The following is a 16,624-nucleotide window of genomic DNA, read 5'->3' as shown; positions in this document are numbered from 1 at the left end:
ACAAGGAGTGTTAAAGTCAAACCAGGACTTTTGTGAATGAAGGCATAAAACTGACTGACATTTGATGACTCTCGTAGTCGGCGTAAAACATTTAAATGGTTCGACCATTTTAAAGAAGGCCGCGTGTCCAAAAATGATAATCCTAGACCAGGTGGCTCGGCGCCCACTGCAGTCATTCCAACACCGATAACTCATCGCCAAGTTGTGGAAGAGATGCATCACTCTGTGTGAACTGTACACACAATCATTCATGAACACCACTTGCACATTACAGGAACTTGGCTGGAAGTTACTTCCATATCCTGACCTCACAACAAGTGATTTCTACATGATTGGGGAGTTCCTGGGAGGCCAGTGTTTCAGACATAAAGCAGGCAGTTCGAGATCATGGCCCCTGGCGTACTAAGAAAACCTACCCTGATGGAATCCAAGCACTAGTGAAACACTGGGATAAGTACATTAGTGCAGCAGGGGATTATCCAGAGAAATAAAGGGGGTATTTATTCTCATAACCGTGTTCTTTTATTCTGTACAATCAAAAGTCCCGGTTTGACTCGAACACCACTTGTGATTGTTGCCTAGTATTTAAGGGTGAATATGATTTGCAGTCTTTACCTTGTGGTCGTTGTCAGACTCTATGAATATTAGCTTGTCCACTTTGTTGTTGTCCTCAGTTGGAACAGTCTCCATGGTGGCCGTAGAACACAGTCTCTGAGGGCAGAGAGAAACAATAGAAAGTCAATGCTGATTAATTTCACTTAAGATCAAATGTAAGACATTTTATTTCCTTAAATATCAGCTACATTCGAAATGTTTGAAAAAATTTTAAGGATCCCCAGGGCCCCGGATTGACATTTCTACACAAGGTCTAATATAAGAAATGGGATACTATAAAAATCTCCAATGTCGGTACCACCAGATCCTGGTATTACCATTGCATTTTCAAAAATGTTTGATAATAAAAGCAGTGAAGAATTAATTTCGTTTTTTGCTTAGAGGACTGCCCATAATTTACAGTGATGGATTAAGTTTATTCTCTCATATTTTCATACAGTATTACACAAACATTTCCATGATCTTTTAGTTCCCCCATCAGAGATGTTTCCTTTTATACAGAATTCCGAGAAGAACCTTCTTAAATAGCTAAAGAGCCATAACTATTGAAATAACCCATGAAGAACTCTTTTCTAAGAACGTAGGGCCTGTTCTTTACAAAGTAGGACGCACTGATTTAAAAATCTTATAGTAGTATATACTGTATCAGTGACGGTCACACCTAAAAAAATAACAGTTTTGTAAAATATTTTCAAGAAGGGGACGTTGACTGATGGCACATGGTCCATTTTAATTTGGCATGTATGGACATCGGTTTATATTTTCAAAGATTTGTTACAAGGCTATAGACATTGGGTAAGAAAAGGAGATATTTTCATCTTGTTTAGTATATGGAATAAAGAAATGGCTTTTTAAAAAGTTACTAATGTCATTTAATTCAATTCAATTATATTATAAGATATATTTTCATATGTCATGCTAGAATATCAGTCACACCCCTATAGCTAATGCTATAGTTATAGCCAAAGCTAACCAGACCCTTTATATTATAAAGAATCCAAACCACCCATATAACACCCAATGCATTTTAATCATTTTGAGGAGCCAGAAATGGAGAAAAGTGCCTCATGTCCTTCTGGCCCTCTTTATGTCTCGGTATTGTCCTGACCCCCCGAAGACTGTGTGCGCGGCTAAATTCCCTTTTGTAAAGTCTTTTTAACAATTAGTTAAACATTCGACCATCTGTGTTTGAAGACAGTTGAATGAGGTAAAGCCAGTCCTGCTGGTTCCCATCCCACAGGCCTGATTGAAATTCAAAGCACAGATTAGTTAATTAGGTCAAGCCAATATAGTAGAAAGGGGGGAAAAAAAAGGAAAAAGGAGAAGGGCCTTTAGAATAAAATGTCACAAATCGGGTGTGCCAGCGAGCTCATAGAGTTGTGCGGCAGATTAAAACAAACAGCGGCAGGAAAGTGAAAAGCAAACCATCTTCTCTCGCTTCTCCCCCCACCCCCCGCGCTTTCTTCCCTCCGTTGGGATGCTTTCTAAGCTTAAACAAATCGCTCCATCTTTTGCTCATTTGGGTCCAAGCGCCAGCTCACGGTGCTCCCTTTGCAGCCTCAAACTAATGCGCTTTACAGGGTTTAAGCTGCTTGAGCCATGAATAAGCCCAAGAAAAGATCTCCCTAAAAAGGCTAAAGGCAGAGATACTCAGGCTGACAAAGTCATTGTAACCACACACACACACACACACACACTGAGACAATGCTGTGAAATTGATCTTTTTATGTTCTCCTGCAAAATGACAGTTTGGCTAATAACCAACGATAGTTAGTCGATAAACTGATGAGATGTAAGTGAAAAAAATAAAACAAACATGATCAAAAAATGAAAGAAAAAAAAACAGAATATAAAAAATGTTATTAAAATAAGGGCTTTGACTTAGGGTTCAGCTTTTAGCTCCCTTCACCAGTAACCCTCCCTCTGTCCTTGTCTCAGCCAGAGAGAGTCAGCCAAGCAGAAAACTCTCGGCATCTCAGACGGTCCCCGCTGCCAGAGAGCAGAGCGGCCTTATTGAAATTAAGAGTATCCATTTATGAGTACAGAAGCACAAAATCCATTCATGTTTAAATGAATTTGATAATCCGTGGGGAGCGGGATCTGCCAAGTGCTGATGATGTTTTTGTTCACAATTACACAGTTGATGGACAGACGTGTACACTCTCTCACACTCGTGCACAAAGCACATGCTCTTACTCCATCCGCCTGGCTGTGCAGCTCGCCTTTTCCCAACAAACTAAGAGTTTTATACAAGAAACAAGCAAAACCTGATCACTCTTTTACTAAGACATGCTTCACGTTCTATACTGTACTGAATGATAAACACATCGATAAGCATCTGGTGACCTTGGTATTACTCAGTCAACATTCAGTCTGAGTGAAGAATGAATGGGAGATAATACTCAGGCCACTCATCAACCTAAATGTCACCATCTACAGCTGCTTGAGCTTTTTTTGTCTCATTTGGAGGAGTGAAAAGTGAGACCCTTAGTGGGGATCAAGACGGATATCCTTATGCACGTGTTCACTGATGAACAGCCAGTCGTGAGACGCTGCTCCTTAACGGTGATTAAAAACCATCAATCAATCAACCAATCAATCAGAAAATCACAAACATGATCACGTGTGTATTAGTGATGTCACAATTAATTCCGTCCTCCAAGCACTACCATTTCTGCGTGATGTTCGAAAGGGATTTTGAACAATGATGTGTCATTTATGCTCTATTTGATATTTACCATAATTGAAATGAATATAAATATTTCTACGTATATGTTTTTGTAATTAAGCAACTCAATCTGTCTGAGGCTGGAAGAGCAGTGGTGTGTGTGTGTATGTGGGGGGTAGAACACATTGCTTTAATTTCTATGCATAGTCAGGGACATCTGTAGATGAGCAGTGTGTTATTGCTCATTGCTGTGATTTAATAAAGAGACCTGTAACACACACTCGCATATCCGTGTATATGTACACACATGCAGGGGCAGATTGGTAACAAAGAGCAACCAATGGATTTACTGACCAATTTAGGAATTATTATTTTTATTTTTAATTACTTAATTCTGACCCTATTTTGTCTAATCAACCCTTTAATCATAAGCGTAACTTATTTACAAACAAAACAGGGATAATTTATCTACTGCACTCAACAGCAAGTGCATCGTGATCCTCAGGACCAAGAAAAGCCTGGTGCGCTCTTATAATACACACTATAAAGGCTAGAAGACAACTGCTGACCCAATCCTGTCCTCTAATTGGTAATAACACATGGGGCCAATAATCACAATCAATCACGTGACAATAGAGTGAAAGTGATAGACACAGAGAGAAGAGGGTTAAGGTTTGTGTCTCGTTCACGTTTAACAATCAATTTATTAAAAAGCTCCTTCTAAATATATAAAATATTGTAAAAACTATATAAATATATATATATCTATCTATATATCTATATAGATATATATAGAGAGAAATATGTATATATATATATATATATATATATATATATGTACAGTATATATGTACGTATATATATTTATATATATATATCAGTTGCTTATATATGTATAATGTAAATAAACTACTGTCTAATTAAAAATGTTAACAAAAAATGTGATAAACATCAAGCATTCATTAGTGCTATGGTACAAAAACCCTATTCAGTATAAGAGAGGGTGACATTCGTAAGTGTACAGATGACGCCTTGTTTTCATTTTTATTCTTCTTATTATTGCTGCATATAATGTAAATTTGAAAGTATTTTTTAATTCTCTCATTTTATGTAATATTGAGGTCAACAGCAGTCGTATAAGCATTTCACTCCATATCATACTGTGTATGACCGTGTATGTGACGAATAAAATTAGAATTTGAGGAATAAAGATAAGAGTAAGGTATCAGTTAAAAGTGCTCACTGTGGTTGAAGACCATTAAAACAGGTCACTTAGTGAAGTTGCACTGAAGAACACTCTACGTTAGATCTGATAGCGTGCATCTCTTCTCTCATCAATTGATATTGATTATCTTAACGGTTATAAATGAGCCGACACAGTTGACCGTAAGTAGTTGTGGTGTAAATGTGTGTGTGTGTGTGTGTGGTGCTGGGTTTGGGGGGCCAGTTTAGAGCAAAGCCTGTGCTTCAGTGTCAGATGCTCTTTAGAGTGTTAATCCCATCAATAAGAGAAAAGCACTGATCAGTTACAGAGGCTTTGGCTACACAGAGAGGCTAAATGTATGCATCCTCACAGTAAATCCCTCTCAGAACACACACACACACACACACACCTTATGCTACAGCAGTTACACACAGCTAGAGATGACTTCAGTCCAAACTGCCCAATACACACACACACACACACACACACACAAAACTGTATAACTATATTTCCAATCAATAATAATATTATATAAAATGTGTGCAATGTGCAAGATTGTTCATGTTGGTTACTAACGCAGAATCCCTACACATAATCCCTACACGGCACCAAACTGACCTCTGAGCCTCCTCCTACAGTCTCTTTCCATCAGTCAGAGTGGACATTATTGATTTCCAGCTCATAACTCTCCATGCCACCACTCACTGCCCTGCCATTACACCAAGCTGATGAGCCATTGTGAACATTTATGGAGCCGAGTAATTAGATCTCAATTAAAGTGCGCGAGAAACAGAGAGGTGTTAGAGTTGATGGCTCTCTACAGTGCTGTTTAAGGCATGTTTCTCTGTCAATGCACTGGGTTTGGCACTTCGAGTCAGAGAGCCTGCTGGTAGTCATGGTTCGTTAATGTTTTACCACCAGTGCCCATAGCGGAGCTGTTAATTCTCTCCAGAGCGTGCCAACATTACTTCCTGTATTACACCCTTTCTAATAAAGACATTTGCTCAGTACCACCACAATATCCAGTGTTATGAACACCTCTACTTTCATTGCCAAGGGACGAGTAGGCGTTTGACACAAGTATTAATCTTGTGTTGAGGTTTTCCTGCAGGATGGATAGTTACCTCGATATAAATTCTTCAAAAAAATGATTAAAATGCATTCGCGTCTACTTTTCTGCCTCGACGCTTAATTTATCAATGCGTGAGATTTTATGTATATATAATCTATCTATACAGTGCATATAATAAAACTGTAAAGTTGGCATGTCTGTACATTGAAATATATTTGCACAAAAATAATTTAAGGAGACGTAAGATAAGTAATAGAACACAAAATGATTTTGGAATTTTTGTCTGCCTGTTTGTTTGTGCTCGCATCACGTACAAACAAGTGAACGCATTCTAATGATGTTTTAATAGTCATATTTGGCCGAGCTTGAGGTAACATATAGGTTTTGTTTCATCGCAATCGGCCCACGGGATCAGAAGTTATTCTAATTTAAAATTTAAATGGAAAACATCCTTATTTAAAACAAAAATAGTGTACTTTTATTACCATAGATGGCGCTGACATGTTCTAAGCTGGCTAATAATTGATACAGAATAAAAGATCATAAAAAAATGACCTTTAAAAAAATCATTAGTTCATCCTAAAATTCAACAGATGGCGCTGTACAATTTTTAATACACTTGAAATCTAATTAATAAACGCAATCCGAACACTTCACGGTATATAAAAGTACATTTTTATTCGTTCCAAAATTGAATTGAATTTACTCCTCATTTTCTATAGCAAGGAATAAAGCTGACGTTTAAACAAAGGCTTTGACTTGGCGTGCAAAAATCAGATCTATAGAATTTGCTTTGTGATTTGGATAATATTGCTGTTTGGAAAGTTTTGTTGCTCCTATTCGACTAGGCTTGAAATGCAGATTTTCAGGAAATTCGCTTTATGACTTAAATTTTCGTTGTACTATACCCACTTATTATTTGACTTGGCTTGCAAGTACTGATTTTGAGTACCTATTTCGGGTTATGATATGGCTTTTTTGGGGGTATTCCACGCAAAAGAAGTCACGAGCCAATCTAGAATTAAATATTCAAATTCCATGTACATAATTGTACAAATGGTTCCAAAAAAAAAATCTAAATTTTCAGCACTTATATATTTATTTAAATGGTCAATAAATACCACAAACCAGTGATATTTTATTTCTACGTTATCATACATTGAACATTTCTAATTGTAGCTTTCTTCTTACTGTAGGTGGATCATTAATCAATAATACCTGTAATTAATAAAAGATAATATGGCTTTCAATAAGTTCTATGGCTTTGGAATGGCACTAAATATCTTTATGAAGATAATGGCAGCCGAGGTGGCTATAACAGGCTTCACCTTTCTTTTTCTCTCTGTCTCACTATATAATTGAGATCTAATTACTCGGCTCCATAAATGTTCACAATGGCTCATCAGCTTGGTGTAATGGCAGGGCAGTGAGTGGTGGCATGGAGAGTTATGAGCTGGAAATCAATAATGTCTGCTCTGACTGATGGAAAGAGACTGTAGGAGGAGGGTCTGATGCTCAGGAGGTCAGCTCGATGCAGTGGAAGGCCTCTTTACACCCAACATTACAGGACTATATATATCTATATATCTATCTATATATATATTCAGCCTCCTAACACACAGTATGGATGCAGATCAATCCCTGCTATTAAATCATCCAAAGGTTCCCTGTTGAGTCTGGTTTTTCCCAAGGTTTCTTTCTTTTGCCGTCTCAGGAAGTTTTTCCTTGCCATCGTCGCGTGTTATTTATTGATATTTTTTTCCAAAATTTCATACTCATTACCCATAATTTCTTTTGATCTCTAAAGCTGCTTTGTGATGTGCTATATAAATAAATTTCACCTGAATTAAATATAGCACCCTCCCGTGTTCTTCCTTTAAGAGAACCCTTAACAGTTCCAGGTAGAACCTTTTAAGTGTTTTAGACAATAGATCTAATCTACTTTACCCTTTATGTTTTGCTATTTCTAAGGTTTATATTTACCTAATTTCCCTTTATAAAAGTTCAGCAGCATCTTAGGGAGTAATAACTTATAAGACCACCTGTAAAGATCATCAGGGTTCCTAGCTGTTTTAAGAAACACTTTTACTTTCTATGACATTAACTCCACTAAAACGGAGCTGCAAATGTTATTTTATTAAACAATCAATAAGCAAAATATAATATTAACAAAATTTTACAAAATGAGACATTTTTTATGTGGCCTTGCTGTATCAGGAACTCTGATAAAGTGTTCACATGACAGACACAACAGGTTGGTCTATTGACATCCAATTAGATTTTTTGAGTACCTCATAATTAGGGACTAAAACATAGCTTCATATTTTATACTGTTGTTAGTCTTTCAGTTGAGGGTTAGCTATAGCAGTCAACTGATCCGCACAACAACTTGGCACGGGTTTTTACACCGGATGCACTTCCTGACGCATCCCTCCTATTTCATCTGAGCTTGGGACCGGCACTGCATCCAGTCGAACCTGGGCCTTCTGCATTGTTGGTAGGCGAGAAAAGGGCCATTGAGCCACCATTCGCAATTAACATTATACCTTTCCGTGATTGTGAAAGTGTATTCTTTTTCCAGGTATTTTCCATGACTAAAAAGCTCGTCTATACATCAAAGATTGTTGTCAGTGTTACTAGTATAACAATAGATGCCAACTATTTGGTAGGTGTGTGAGGCAAAAAATATACATGCTTATGGACTGTGGTTTCCACCTCTCTTAGCTTTTTACACTACATCAAAATCTGCCGACACCCAGTTGCCAAAGTGCTTGACCACATCTTTTAAAGTCCACGCTCTTACCAAAAGTACATCTGCATGCCCCTGCACACACCTACTTATCAGATTGTGAGTGCTGGACAGAGCATGCTGGCCGGCCATGTAGGCTGTATGTGGGTAGAAAACAGAAAGCAGGATAAAGGGGAGTAAGAGGTGGAGGGGAATGCTGCCTATTCATCCTAGGCTGTGGAACATCTGGGAAAAGCCCTCTAAAACAATGCCATTGGGTCTCTCAGCTAGCTGATGGTCATGGAAAAGCATGTTTGGCCTCGCCAGCGCAGAATAGACAGGCCACAAATCATCTCAGGACAACAGGGGTAGGTGGGGAAAGCCAGTAAGGTGGTGTGTGTGTGTGTGTTCCCTCTGGTATGTAAGTCTCAAACAGGCCCATTCTCTAGGGCTCTGCAGGACAAATTGGCCAGTTTGGGTGTCATTGAGAGGCAGTGCAGCGCGAGCAGAATGGGACAGGCCTGAAACACAAGGAACAGCCCCATAAAAATTCATCACTTTGACCCTTTTGACCTCCCTGCTGCTGGGGGCTCCACACACACACACACACACACACACACACACACACTCTTAATGCAATGAGCATGCAGTGAGCCCACATCTCATAGCACCGAAATAGTCAACTTTTTTGCTTTACTTTCCAAATTTCCATCATTATATACGTACCTCTAACTTATTAAAGTAGATCTGCTCTAAGGTCATATATGCTGCTTACCAAACATACAGACACACAATAGCTAAAAAGAAAAGACTTATTGAGAGGAAGAAAAAAAAAAGCCACCAGATGCTTCATTGTGCCTGAGTATGTGTGAGTGGTGTGTGAAGTAAGGCACTAAGGGGTGTGTATGTTCTCCTCGCTGTATTAAGCAGAGAATGAGTGGCTATTGTTTCATCCCCAGGCTTTTGACACATTTGTGCTACGTGTACAAAGAGAGCTAATAGAAGCTTAAACATGGAGAGGCCCTCCTCACCTCCCCTCTACTGCTGCTGCTTCAACCCGCAGCCTCCAGACCAGTCACCACAGATGTCCGCAAACTGTTTAAGTCTCTCTGCATCAATAAAAACAAGCCGATTTAACAGTTAACCAAAAGGCAATGGCAATTGGGTTCTTAGATAGTGCAAGGTAAACCTAATGTCAGATGATAAAAAGTGCTGGTCCATCTACAGCCTTTTGGCTTTTCTTTAAAAAGCTCCCAAACATCAAAGTGCGAATCCAAATATATTGCTATAAAAATCAAAACCAAAGAAAAAAAATGCATATTTACAGTGTTTAAAAAAGGAGTATGCATGAAACCTAAAAACAAATTAATTCAAATTCAAATTAGCTTTGAAAGTCATCAATTTTTATAATGAACCACTTCCTATAATAAACCACTGTCTCTCAGTGATGGTCTTAAAAGCTGGATGGCTTTTTTTTCCTCATAAAATCAAATTTAAACATGAAGTATGAGGTTGGCTTTGGCTGCCATCATCATCATCATCATCATCATCATAATAATGCCCAAGCTTATTGTTTCAACCCCCCCACCCCCATGTATTAGCTCAACTGACTCTTAATTTACCATCCAAGAACAAAACATGTACAAACCTATGGTTCTTGCTTAAGATAAAATTATACACCCCTCTGTCTTTTGTTTTCAAGGATAAAATACATCCTACTTAGAACCTGTATGTGTGTGTTCTACAGTTCTGCCCATGCACTACTTGATCTGAGAAAAAAAGAAATCTTCTTGTGAACGACAGCGCTGATAAGAGTTGTTCACACTGTGGTCTAAAAATTAATTTTCAGACTAAGATCAAGCTTACAGAACAGAACTCCACAGAAATCTCACAAGGAAAAAAAAAAAGTCAATGCTGCCATTGTCATGGGTCGTCCATACACCCTAAAGCTGGCATCAGAACACAAATCACACCACATTGACGCATAACTAACATGAGTGCAGCACTCTTATACATGTGTGAAAGGCTCTCCTCTCACAACACAAAGGGGTCACAGTCTTCTGAGGTCCGTTTAATGATAAATTACTCCGCTGTCACTTCATTCATTCAGGAATCGTCCAGCAGAAAAAGCATTTTTAATGATGGAATATCACAAAGAAGGAATCCAAGCTTTCCTTTAGCAATCTAATAATCAATTACCATTTAAGTTGAGAGGTCATTTAGCGTGTATGGAGCAGCGATTAACAATTAGCGGTTTTGTCTTAATGAGCTCGAGTTCATTACAGCCCTAATCAATGCAGACGATCAGTGTCTGTAAAATGATTTTTTTTAATAAGTACCGCAATTGTTCTTGTTTTTATTAAAAGAAGTTAAACTCAAATAACAACTTTTCCTAACTTTCGTAAATGATGTAGTCAAAAAAGTCAATAAAATGTAATTGTTACTTCGGTTTATGATTATTATATCTTTTTATGTATTAGATCTTTGATCTATTATATCTTTATTTCTTATAATTATTATTATCTCTGGAATTCTTAAATCAGTTGCTCAAAAATTTTTAGAATAAATACACTAAAAACGCTGCTCCATTAATGGCTCAGTGGTAGTTCTCTCGCCTGCCATGCCGAAGGCCCGGGTTCAATTCCCACCCAGTGCCCAAACAGGGGAGGCAGTGCTGATCCCCTGGCCAATAAAAACGTGAGAGTTGCATCAGGAAGGGCATCCTGCAACTTGCATAAAATAAATAAATAAATAAAAACACACAAAGTTGTGTGCAGATCGGATGGTCCGCTGGGGCGATCTTGAAATAGATTTAATAAATTAATAATTTAGTTGTAATTAATTGAAGAGAAGGAAAAATGGGTGGTAAAAGAGTGACAATATGTCATATCTTTATAAATAAATACCATTTAATTGTTGTCAAATTGCTGCGATATAAGACATATAAAATAGTCGCTAGGTAAAAAAGAAATCAACTTCAGAGTATTAACTGACCTCTGATGTGCTTTGGGTACCTTTGCCCACTCAACAGAACATCCCATTCTGTTTTATTCCTCACTTAAGATGATTGTCACATCATTCGGGTTCAAGATGAAGCAGCGGACCAAGAGGGAGCCATGTCTCGGCTAAAATGGGTGGAGTCTCATATTTTCGGTATTACGTTAATATATGTTATCAACTAAAACTATTCAGATGAGGCAAGAAGATTATCACCCATGAGATGAAGCATGTCTGAAAAGGTTAATGCTCCCGCAAACCTTGTTAAGGTTAACCCTTTTGTCCATCCGGACAGGGATCCATGTGTCCTCTCCACTCTGATGGCCATGATGGTGGCAATCTGTGTCTCAATAAGAGTACAGTCTGAAAGGACAGCACACAATGCTGTCCAACACACAATGGCCCATGATTCATTCCCAGCAACACCCTTTAATTTGTTTGCACCATTTCATTTAAATGATCCTCTCCAATGCTGCTGGGTGGTGATCCAAGTGACGAAGAGGGGGTGGAGGTAGAGAGAGAGAGAGAGAGAGGGTATGTAGAATATAGTCTTGGCCTGGTGCTTGGTGAAGTGGTAGACCCCTATCATGTGGGTGGGCTTTGTGACTCGTTTTTTTAACCAATTTTTCATGCCCATCCCTCTTCATGTGACCCTACTGTGGCTCCTTTATGGAGCTGACAGGCCGGCGCAGGAGAACATGCTGCCCTTCTGATAGCATGAAATCATGAACAAAAGCCCCCTAAGACAGAGTGGAGAGAAGAAGCGGTGAGGCGCAAGAAGCTGAGGCCATCCCCCGCCTTTCTTTCTCTCTCTCTCTCTCTCTCTCTCTCTCTCAGCATGCCCTGGATCCTGGATGTCCTTATCTCTCTGCATAACCAGCTGTCCTGTCCTCCAGCTTCCATGTGCAAGAGGAACGTGAAGCAAGCCACCTTGCCTTCCGTATACGCCTGCTCCAAGACAAAGCTGCAGCTCTCCCTTAAGTGCTTGGCAATATGGCCATCAACGATAAATCAGGAAAGACTTTACACAAGAGGCCATGAATTGTCAATGTGGCACTTAATAGGACCTGTTAAAAATGACAGGGTGGTTTGTAGGAAGTTTGTGAATGAGAGAAGCGTTCGGTCTGTGTTACGATGCCTGGTGTAAGTGCCAGCGCTGGCTTTATGGATCTGTACCAGTATGGTCCGATGTGATGGAGCTTTTGAATAAGAGTCCCGAACCTGATACAGTATCTCTCCACCCTTCCTTCTGTGCTTTAAGATAATGATCTAATATTGACCAATTAACCAAATAACTATTATTAAAAAAAAAGAGAGAGAGAGAAAAAAACATGCTGGACTTATGCTACTGAAAAGGACAGATTGATGCAGCTGAACACTAAAACTTCATCTGTTTGAGGGGAAGTGAACTGAACACGATTCCAAACGCAGAAGACGTCCAACCCAGAGGTTTTTTTTTTTTTTTTTTTGCAAACTACAATGAACAAAAGCAATTTGTTCATTTTTTCCTATTTGTTTCATATTCACTCAAGTGTATCTAACACCTAATAGTTCCTCCTCAATGAAAAGCACATTTGTCTCCTACAGATAATGTTATGCAGATGTAAAATTCAGGCTTCGGAACATTTAGCAACAGAGGAAACGGAATAAAAGAGCGAAGAGATGCTTCGAAAATAACAATGTTTTTTAACGGGCATTACAGAAGTCATTTCGGAAGACAACCGGGAGATGTTGGTTATACAAAAGTTAGTTTTACATTTAGTGAAATATTTCGATCAAAAATGAACAGCTGAACCTCTTGAACTGCATTGGGTTGAATATATAAAGCGTGGTAACCTAAAAAGTCTTGATTTTAACATAATTCAAGTAATTTTAATTTAAACGGGAAACATATTGAGTATGATAATACATCTTTAATCTACTGTACATTCTGACACTGGATTATGCAAAAAAACAATGTATATAAATAATCATATAAATGCATAGCTCTTAATATACAGTGCTCAGGCATAACATTAAAACACCCTGCCTAATGTCCTAATGTCTAGGTCTCCTTTATGCCACCAAAACAGCTTCAACCCCTCGACGCACAACTCCACAAGACCTCTATCAAAAGGTATGATAGGAAAACGTAGGAAAGACATGTTTAACTTCAACTTTGATTTTTCTTAATGCTTGCACCTGTTCGCCAGACCATAAAACCATTTAATATCAATAAGCATTATTCATTTAAGAGGCAGCCATCTCACAGACCACCCTGATGTCCTACCTCTCGGTAACTCTAGACACTATTTTGTAAGAGGGATATTGTTTTCTCTTCTTCTCAGACAAAACAGACATGCTCTGTCTTTGTTTTGCTTCTTATAGAGCCTTTCTTCAACTAAAGAATGAGTAAAGAGAGAACTCAGCCAGTATGAAAGTACGGAACTGAAATATAAAACCAGTTAGTTACCGGCAGCTAGTGGACGGGAACAACGAAAAAATTTATGCAGCACAATTACACACAGGTAAGCAGGATGGTCAGTTACTGTGGGTGGAAAAAAGAACCTGATGTTAAAATCAATGCTGGTGGATGAAAGAGAAATCACTCTACGATTCTTATGGGTGCTTCATTAAGCCAGCACTTTACGGTCATGCACAGTACGCGTGTGTGTGTGAGAAAGAGGTTGCAAAGGCTTCCAGTGCCAGGCACCTCCCTCACCCCAGTCACCCACCCGTGCCAGGCTGGACGGTGGAGCCCGACACAATAGGACCAGGCCCCAGGAGCACGCTGGACCGTCCCCGAGAAAAACAGAAGGCATCGGTTGTTCTTCATTCTCTCCGGCTTTTTAATTACGTCTTGATCAAAGACACCACACGCTCCTTCTCTATGTGTGCTTCTCTTTGTTTTAGTGTTATTAGATGGAGAGGGAGAAAGGGATTGAGTGGGAGGGACAGCGGGATAGAGAAAATGGGGAAAAAGGGAAAAAAGAAAAAAAAAAGGAGTGTTTGTTCACATTCATGGCGTTATCCGCCGAGGTCATCAGAGAGATCATGTGGGTTTATCAGGAGTGCTAGTGTATCATGATGCTTATCGTTATACGGTGACCGTCCTCACACATTTCTCTGTTCTGTGAAAAGAATGGAAAACCTTAAGTGACTTAGAAGTGAAGTCTAAAAGCAGCTGTTGAGATACTCTAAGTGTTTGTGTCTATATCACTCGGTTCATAACCGATCTTAAACAGTGGTGTGGATTTAGGTTTTTTTATTTCCTTTTTTAAAATTTGTACCTTAGTTCGAATTAGGACCATAGGAACCTCTGTAGTCCAACAAGGGACCGTGGAGGCCAATGGCAACCACCATTTTTACGACCGTTGTAGGACCTCCGGTGAACATTCACACACTACGGGCAATTTGGAAACGCCAATTAGCGTAATCTGCATGTGTTTGGACTGTGGGGGGGAACCCACCAAGCACGGGGAGAACATACAGTACTCCATTCACACAGACCAGAGGTAGGAATCAAACCCAGAACCTGGAGGTGCCTGGCAACAGTGCTAGCCTAATCATGTACTGTATGTAATATATGTAAATTTCTTAACGCAAACTCTGCAGATGGGTATTTAGAAGCGTATTCATGTTCATGTATGTGTGGCTCATATCTGCTCGGTTGTGCCCACTTGAAAGCTTGAACCTAGTATCCTTATACTATACATAAGTACTTTCTTTATAAATGGGTTTTCTGTCTTTTCCCGGCATAGAGCAAAGCACAATTCTAATATTAGTCGATGTGCATCAGACATGCTTGGCTAGGAGTAATTAAATAATGAACTGATATTGTTAATGGATCTTAATAAAATAAACAATCTAGTCTTATTAACTCCATTATGGAAAATGTTTTTCGTTTTTTTTTTTTTCATTATGAAAAAATTCTCCGCTTTCGAAAACATTATCTTGTTTTAAAAGTACATTTATAGCAGAAACTCATTTAGGGTTCAGCAAAATAAAGCACTGTTTTCAGATCATCCATCTAAAGTAAAATATATGCTGTCTGTGTAGGGGATGTGTGTGTGTGTGTGTGTGTAAGGATTGGTTTATCAGCTGGAGATGAGAGTCACTATCTCTGGGGTTGAGAGTCTCGTAAAAACAGAGGGCCAATCAGAGCACACAGAGTGACTAATAGATGGATGCGTCCCAAAATTAATTAGCCTGACTAATGTAGTGTACACTTAATTTCGCTGCCTGCCTTTTGATTTATGGCAGGCCATGTGCACAAACGCAGCGTGAAATGGAGCCGTATTGTCTGAGGAAGATTTCACCGGTAAACACAGCCACGGCCCTTTAGACACCAGCGCACCAGACGCCGCGCGGCCTTCCGAAGGCGCCGGAAACAGATGCATGCTAGCGCACAAACACACCAGCACAAACAACACACTTTTTTCCCCTGCTATTCACATCTACAAATAACATGCAGGGTTAGCACAAAAAAAAAAAAATTCCTCTCGAGAAAACAAACAGCGCTTGAGCTGACTTTGGCATCAGAAGTGTGTGGTTAAGCTCTTTAAACAATAAAAAATGTAATCTTTATTACTGCTTTCGTCACTGATGAGCAGTTTACAGGCCTCATTTGGATCGGGGATCGTACACGACTCCACCTTGAATTTCGTGCTGCTCAGCCCACAAGACAACAGGGACAAAGGCAAGTAGCATCGATTCGCGTCAAGTGCTGCCTCCTGCTGCACGCAGGGGGCGCCGAGACTCGCGTGCTAAACAGGAGGGCCGGCTCTTCATCTCAAATCACGCTCCTAATGACAGCAGCCAGTGAGAGCAGCGGGATAACTCCAATTAAAACCAGCGCGAGTTGTGTCACGAGGACAGTAGATCACGTCGGTAATTAACCTCAGCGCCGGCCCCCATCAATCCCCGACTTGGAACGGCCGCGCCGGCCGCGCCGTTTTCGCAAGGAATTAAATTTACATTCTATTAAGTTTAATTAGGAGAGATTTTAAATATACTGGAGACCAGGAGCGGTGCTGTCACTATGCCTGCTGATTCACTACCGGCCGAACCCTGGGGTCCCGCTCCAATCCCAGCATGCACTTGGTGGACAGGACACAGTTCACAGGTGGCACTGTCCAGTTTACACACCTTCCTCTACATCTACTATCAAATCTGGATCACCACAAGAGCATGCTTACATATAAACAGAACGCCATTTCTGGAATCGGAAAAAAAAAGAAAAAAAAGATTCGATGGATTTTATTGATTTTATTTAATGTATTTTTATGGAGAGAAAAAACAGACCTGTGTTAAGACCACCCAGTTTTATGACTGGTTCCACCTCTCCCCAATCTCTTCCTA

General features: G+C 39.5%; 1 protein-coding gene across 2 annotated transcripts in view; it reads right to left on the bottom strand.

Annotated features, from left to right (window-relative positions):
- Nucleotides 1-16,624, bottom strand: part of LOC128528802 (inositol polyphosphate-5-phosphatase A) — a 166,638-nt gene that overhangs the window by 27,230 nt on the left and 122,784 nt on the right. For both annotated transcript variants that reach the window (XM_053501937.1, XM_053501936.1), the window contains exon 10: nucleotides 616-711. In XM_053501937.1, coding sequence (XP_053357912.1) covers nucleotides 616-711 — 96 coding nt within the window. The remainder of the gene's footprint in view (nucleotides 1-615; nucleotides 712-16,624) is intronic.

This window comes from Clarias gariepinus, chromosome 8 (genome assembly GCF_024256425.1).
Source record: "Clarias gariepinus isolate MV-2021 ecotype Netherlands chromosome 8, CGAR_prim_01v2, whole genome shotgun sequence".
Lineage (NCBI taxonomy): Eukaryota > Metazoa > Chordata > Actinopteri > Siluriformes > Clariidae > Clarias > Clarias gariepinus.
The sequence above is the reverse complement of the archived record's forward strand: the minus strand, read 5'-3'. Positions and strand labels throughout refer to the sequence as shown.